General features: G+C 38.1%; 1 protein-coding gene across 1 annotated transcript; it reads right to left on the bottom strand.

Moving 5' to 3' along the window:
- Positions 1 to 5,698: 5,698 nt before the first annotated feature.
- Positions 5,699 to 6,357, bottom strand: cxcl8b.3 (chemokine (C-X-C motif) ligand 8b, duplicate 3). Its single transcript, XM_056246437.1, has 3 exons — positions 6,289 to 6,357; positions 5,929 to 6,067; positions 5,699 to 5,803 (listed from the first exon to the last, which is right to left on the bottom strand). The coding sequence occupies exons 1-3, from the start codon at positions 6,350 to 6,352 to the stop codon at positions 5,731 to 5,733; spliced, it is 276 nt and encodes a 91-aa protein (XP_056102412.1). The 5' UTR covers positions 6,353 to 6,357; the 3' UTR covers positions 5,699 to 5,730.

The raw sequence follows: 6,357 nt of genomic DNA, 5'->3' as shown, positions 1-6,357 counted from the left end.
AATAAGTAAATAAATAAAATAAGAAATAAAAGGGAAGGTTACATAAAAATGTAGTTAATGTAGGCCAATATATATTCCTTTATTTTATGGAATATTCTTTGATTTTAGAGTTGCACATATCTTTTCAACATGTATACATTTGTTCTTAATTTAATGTTATCCTCTCCATAATGTACTTTAGAAACTAAATCTAACCACTCATTTAAAACTGGGGATTCTTGCTTTCTCAAAAAAATTATTGCATTAAAAGCTGTAATTCTCAGCATTCTAAATAAGTATATATCATCTTTATAAAGTAGCATAGGTCCTATACCCAAAACTATATTTTGTATCTTTATATATTTAGTTTCTTTAAAAAAATCTTCCCTGAATTAGGCTACTTCTGTTCAATTTCTTTTTTTTATTAGAAGTATAAAATATATGAGTGTAATGAGCTAGAAGTTCACTGCAACTTATCCAACATCCTAAAGAGAAATTATTATAATTAGAAGATATTTCTAGTGTTATAAAATATCGCATATTAATTTTCCAAGCAAAATGTATATTTTAGTCAGAATTATTGCGCTCCTATTTGGCGCGCATGCGCGCAGCAGCGCTCGTTCAATATGAAGATTAGCAGCAAAATGGATACATTTGCACGACTTTCTAACATTTACAGATGGAGAATATAACTGTAAAATGTAATTTTTGCACTGAGGGGGGAAAAAACATGTCACAAACGCATAAAACAGCACAAAATATACGCTGTATGATGGTGGATCGATTTGATCCACGATCGACCTCTAGGGCTGCTTCAGAAACGCGTGCACACGCAATTATCTAGACTAGATAAACCTGGATCAAATTAGTGAGATTGCGTGAACTTCAATTACCTTTTATGGAACCACTTTAGCCCCAACTTATTTGTTAGGCTCATTCAAGTCCGGTTTTGGAGTTTAATCCCCGCTTTTCTAAGCTTCATTTATGGAACAGCCCCCAGGCCATATAGTGTTTAAAAATGAGGAAAAACAAAAAGTGTGTTGACAAACAATTTTAAACCCGTTGCCACATATGGGAAAATTTCATAACATTTTAAGAATGCAAGGTATGCTAAATATTATTTCAAACCGCAATGGCAGCGGGGAGGGGATTAATTTATGTATTTTATTTACATGTAATTTATTACTTAGATGCTTTAAGTAAACCATTCACTTTAGAAGCATAAAAACTACATAGAAATTACTCCACAAACTTTAACTGGCCAAGTTTGTTACCTATTTTTTTTGTAAATTTTACTTTTAACCCATCCATCCATCCATCCATCCATCCATCATCATGCTCATCGGTTCCCAGCAGGGGGGTCGCGGCCCACCAGGGGGCCTCAGCGAGCTCTGTGGGGGGTCGCGTCATATTTTGAAAAGCTTTGAGCAATGAGCATTAAAGGCACAATATGTAATTTTTTGCTTTAAAAATATAAGAAATCACTATATCTATGTTATATATTTTTTTAAAGTTGTGTATTTACATTATCCCGACAGTTCCAATTAACTTCTAAATCCAGAGAAATTTATATTTTAATTCGAAGACACGGACCGTGTCTTTATTTCCGTTATGTCGCCCGTCTATCACGTCATATCCGCGTTTGCGTCTTCCTTCCTGCGGAACTCGGCGGAACCGCCAAACTCAAAGAGGAACACTGACAGTATAAGGGGAACACCCGTATAAAAAAGTCTGTATGATAATGGATCATGACTACTCTTTGGCTGTACGTTCTGCCAGCTCAACAAAGCGCAAACGTACGGGTGAAAAAAATGACCCGAGAAGATTTTGGGACCATAGAAGAAGCAAGAGACGTGTAAACCTTGGAGAAGCCTTTGAAAGATGGCGAAAGCTTCGTGACAAGCTCGCACTGCAGAGAGATGCTGATCTCGCTTGCGTTTTAATAAACAGGTAAGTTAAGTAACCATTCAGCTAACATAATAATCGTATAATCATAGCATGCTGTATGTTTGCATATTGCATAGCGATCTTGACCACATTGAGACGCGTTTAGCTGAATACGTATACATCTTGTATTGTATGGGCGTTTCAAACAGGCGGATCCATTTGTTTTGGGAGACTGAAACTATTTTTTAAAAACTTATTTAAAAGTATATTTCTATCCGTATATTTGGTGACACGATGATGTGTAAAACGCAGATGGATTGGTTTTATATCTAGCTGGAGAAAGTAACGTTAGCTTCATGGTAACATGTCTCTTGTTAAATTAATGTAAGGTGACCGTCACTTTTATCACCTGTTAATACGAGCTTAATATAATATTGATTTAATAATGGTCTGGTAATTCATATATCTGTGAGTTCCAAAATACATGTTTATTAGTTGAAAAATTCGAACTCGAAAGAATGTTCAAGCGTCTAACTAGACGCGATAGACGCGTATTTGACGCTCTATTCGCGTTCGGTGTGAACACACCATTATGGTCACATAAGATGCATATAAGTCACTCAACTTATAGGTATGTTGACATAGCGACCACACGCACAACATTCTGTCTCACACATTAGCTAACGTTACTGATAAGTTTGTTAACTAACTGTAGCTCGCGGCTATTTCATTAGATTGACATTATAAAGTGAAAAGCCGTAACTAAACGTAACAACAATAGAGATGTAATATAACAATACATTACCTCGTCAGTGAACATGTTTTCTGCTGGAGATGACAGATTCGCTGCTTGACAGTGACAATGACAACAACTCCCATGAGCCCACGCACTTTCCCGACGTCATCAAAGTACGTCTTTTGTTATTATTTTGATCGAGTGACCCCTGGTGGCCAAAAGTTCCATACTGTGCGTTTAAATAAAAGTTAAATAAAACTTTTTTTCTGTTAAAAATTTACAAAATTTGTATAATGAGCGAGTTCATCATGAATCCATTTTTAAATCCGTGTTTTTGTCTTATCCTGAACAACTATATTGGTACACCTATAATAAGTGTTTACATTTTAACCAAGTATCATCCTTCCTGTCTCTGAACAACCAGCTGGATGTCAACCAATCTGGCTTCAAGAAAGGACATTCAACTGAGACTGCATTGCTGTCAGTCACGGAAGCCCTGCGGATCGCAAAAGCTGCTTCCAGATCATCAGTTCTCATTCTACTGGACCTGTCTGCTGCCTTCGACACTGTGAACCATCAGATCCTCTTGTCTGCCCTCTCATCACTGGGCATCACTGGAACCTCCCTCAACTGGTTTGAGTCCTATCTCACAGGTAGGTCCTTCAAGGTCACATGGAGAGGTGAGGTATCCAAAGCACATCAACTGACCACAGGGGTTCCTCAGGGTTCAGTTCTCGGACCGCTCCTCTTCTCCATTTACACCACATCACTGGGACCCATCATACAGGCACATGGTTTCTCTTACCATTGCTATGCTGATGACACCCAGCTCTACCTCTCATTTCAACCAGATGATCCCACAGTAGCTGTACGGATCTCAAGCTGTCTGGCGGACATCTCGGCATGGATGAAGGAACATCACCTGCAGCTCAACCTGGCAAAGACTGAGCTTCTCGTCCTCCCTGCCAATCCGTCTCTTCAGCACGACCTCACTATCCAGGTAGATTCATCCTCAATCACCCCATCAAGGTCGGTCAGAAATCTTGGAGTAATCTTTGATGATCAGCTGACCTTCACAGACCACATTACAAAGACAGCTCGATCATGCAGGTTTGCTATGCACAACATCAGGAAGATCAGGCCTTTCCTAACTGAGCATGCAACACAACTTCTCGTCCAGGCCCTGGTCATTTCTAGGCTTGATTACTGCAATGCTCTTCTGGCTGGACTTCCATCATGTGCAACTAAACCTCTACAAATGATCCAGAATGCTGCAGCTCGTCTGGTCTTCAACGAGCCCAAAAGGGCCCACGTCACTCCTCTGTTCATCTCTCTGCACTGGCTACCACTCGCTGCTCGCATCAAGTTCAAGGCTTTGACGCTTGCTTACAGATTGACCACAGGTTCAGCTCCCTCCTACTTCCACTCACTACTACAAGTCTACATCCCTACCAGAAGCCTACGATCGGTCAATGAGCGGCGGCTCGTGGTACCATCACAGCGGGGCACAAAATCACTCTCCAGAACATTCTCATTCACGGTTCCATGCTGGTGGAATGATCTCCCCACCCTCATCCGAAATGCAGAATCCCTGACATCATTCAAAAGACAACTGAAAACTCATCTCTTCCGGGAGCACTTAACATAAAAAAAATCAAAAAATCAAAAAAATCCTTTCCTTTAAATCCTCGCTTGCCTGGCTTATGCTACTCCGAGCTATGTCTGAACTTTGTATTTTGAGCACTTCTTGCGTTGTTTTTGCCTCTTCACGATGACTCGCTTGGTTTAGTCCTCAGTTGTAAGTCGCTTTGGATAAAAGCGTCTGCTAAATGACTAAATGTAAATGTAAATGTACATTGGAACTATTTTACACTGGTTCGGATCGCTGCCGCTGCGGAGTAGCCCAGTACCTGTGTGACTCGTCATAGATATACACAGAGAGAAGTAGTTTTGGCTACAATGTTCTTCCGAAAGACGCATTATTCTGTTAATAAACGTTTAAGTTTATTATCGCTCGCAATCGCCAAAAGCGCAAAAAATAAAGCCTCACAAATAACTTGCAAGTATTGAGGCCCCAGACAGCAGTCATTTAGTAATAGCCTATTCTTTATATTTTTTTTTTTTTTATGGTCTAATAATGGTCTAACCCTCTTTTCTCCTGCATGTTGAGAGACTGAACAGAGCAGTGGTCATACAGAGGACATGAGAGAAGTTCATGTGCAAAGTGAATATTTTTGTCTGGAAGAATAAATCTGCCAAAAAAAAAAAAGAAGAAAAAAAAAAAGGTCAGCATTAGTTTAGTGGCGTAATGCATGAAGGAAAATGAGTTCATATGTCAGGTTTCTGCATATGAGTGTTTAATGGATTCCACTAGGACTTCCATGCAGGAGGAGAGTAATTTGAGATCAGTCAATTAATCATGTGTGCACCATTATGCATTTATGCACTTCAGAAAGAAGTCCAGTGGAAGATATGCAAGTAAAAAAAGGATGATTCTTGCATCATTCATTATGTATTATGAAATCACAATTTTCCCAGGCATCAAAATATAAATAATGTCAGCTCTCAAAACATGTTGCAATAGTTTACCACAAATAAACATTGTGATCATTTACTCATGCAGATTCAAATATGACTTTCTTTGGAATTTCATAATTTCATAAATGTTATTTGTATCTGTGGAATTTATTAATTTCATAAAAGTAAAGGGATTTCTTACTTGCTGCTATAATTATCACAAAACATTGCCTTAATCTGAATTCATATATGTATATATAGCCATCTTGAAGTGGACAAAGACCATTTTCTGAAGATTGTTGAAAACTTAAAAAAATACATATTTATTTTCGACATATTTTCTACATGATAGTGTATTATTACTACTACATAGTAGATCAGCAATAGTGCTTTCAGAAAATTTGCCATGCCATTTGCCATCATGCAAGCTTTCATACATTTGCTTAGTGATGCATGTTTATCTATTCATCACTTTTAATGAGCAACTCATCTGCATCCAAAGAGTTGTATTGACATTTTTGCACTATGAGACGATACATGTATGTTTGCATTAAACACCTGCTTTTTTCACAGAACACCATAAGCTTTTGCATATAAACATAGATGAGAAATTATCCTTCGATGATCTTTTTCACCCATTCATCTTTGGGATTGAGGCAGGTCTGTCCTTGTTTCAGAGTGACACTGTGTGACAAAGAAGGTTTAACGAAGGCCGATTAAAAAACAACAGATTAAACAGATTATAAGAGACAATATTCATTTGAATCTAAGAATCCAGATTGTACTGATCTTTGGTGTGTCACACTCACATGATCTGCAGGTTTTTGCATTTTGCTCCAGCAGGAATCGTCTGTATATTCTGAATTAGTTTGGGATTAATTGGTTTTCCTGAATATGTCCGAACACACGGGCAGCGCAGCTGTGGAGCCATCAGTCTAGCAGCGAAGACTTCATGAAAAGAGAGAGCAATAATTCTTTCAACTCATTTTTAGAGCTGATTTACAGCAGAACTGATTTCTATTTGCACCACTGATCATTTTTCGAATCTGTATTGTATAAATAAAGGTGACTTGACACATGACAATTTCAATCCTTTAAAAACATAAATACTTAATATTATCAAATACAATTGATATTCCCAATAACACGCAGAAAATGCCTCTGCTTACCTTCTTTTGTGGACAGCAGTGTCATGCAGGTCAGAAAAAGAAAGGCTGCTACGGTGAACTTCATTGTCG

The sequence above is a fragment of the Rhinichthys klamathensis genome, unplaced genomic scaffold (assembly GCF_029890125.1).
Source record: "Rhinichthys klamathensis goyatoka isolate OS25496 unplaced genomic scaffold, OSU_Roscu_1.1 h1tg000039l_1, whole genome shotgun sequence".
Lineage (NCBI taxonomy): Eukaryota > Metazoa > Chordata > Actinopteri > Cypriniformes > Leuciscidae > Rhinichthys > Rhinichthys klamathensis.
Note: the sequence above shows the minus strand (reverse complement) of the source record. Positions and strands in the feature narration are given on the sequence as shown.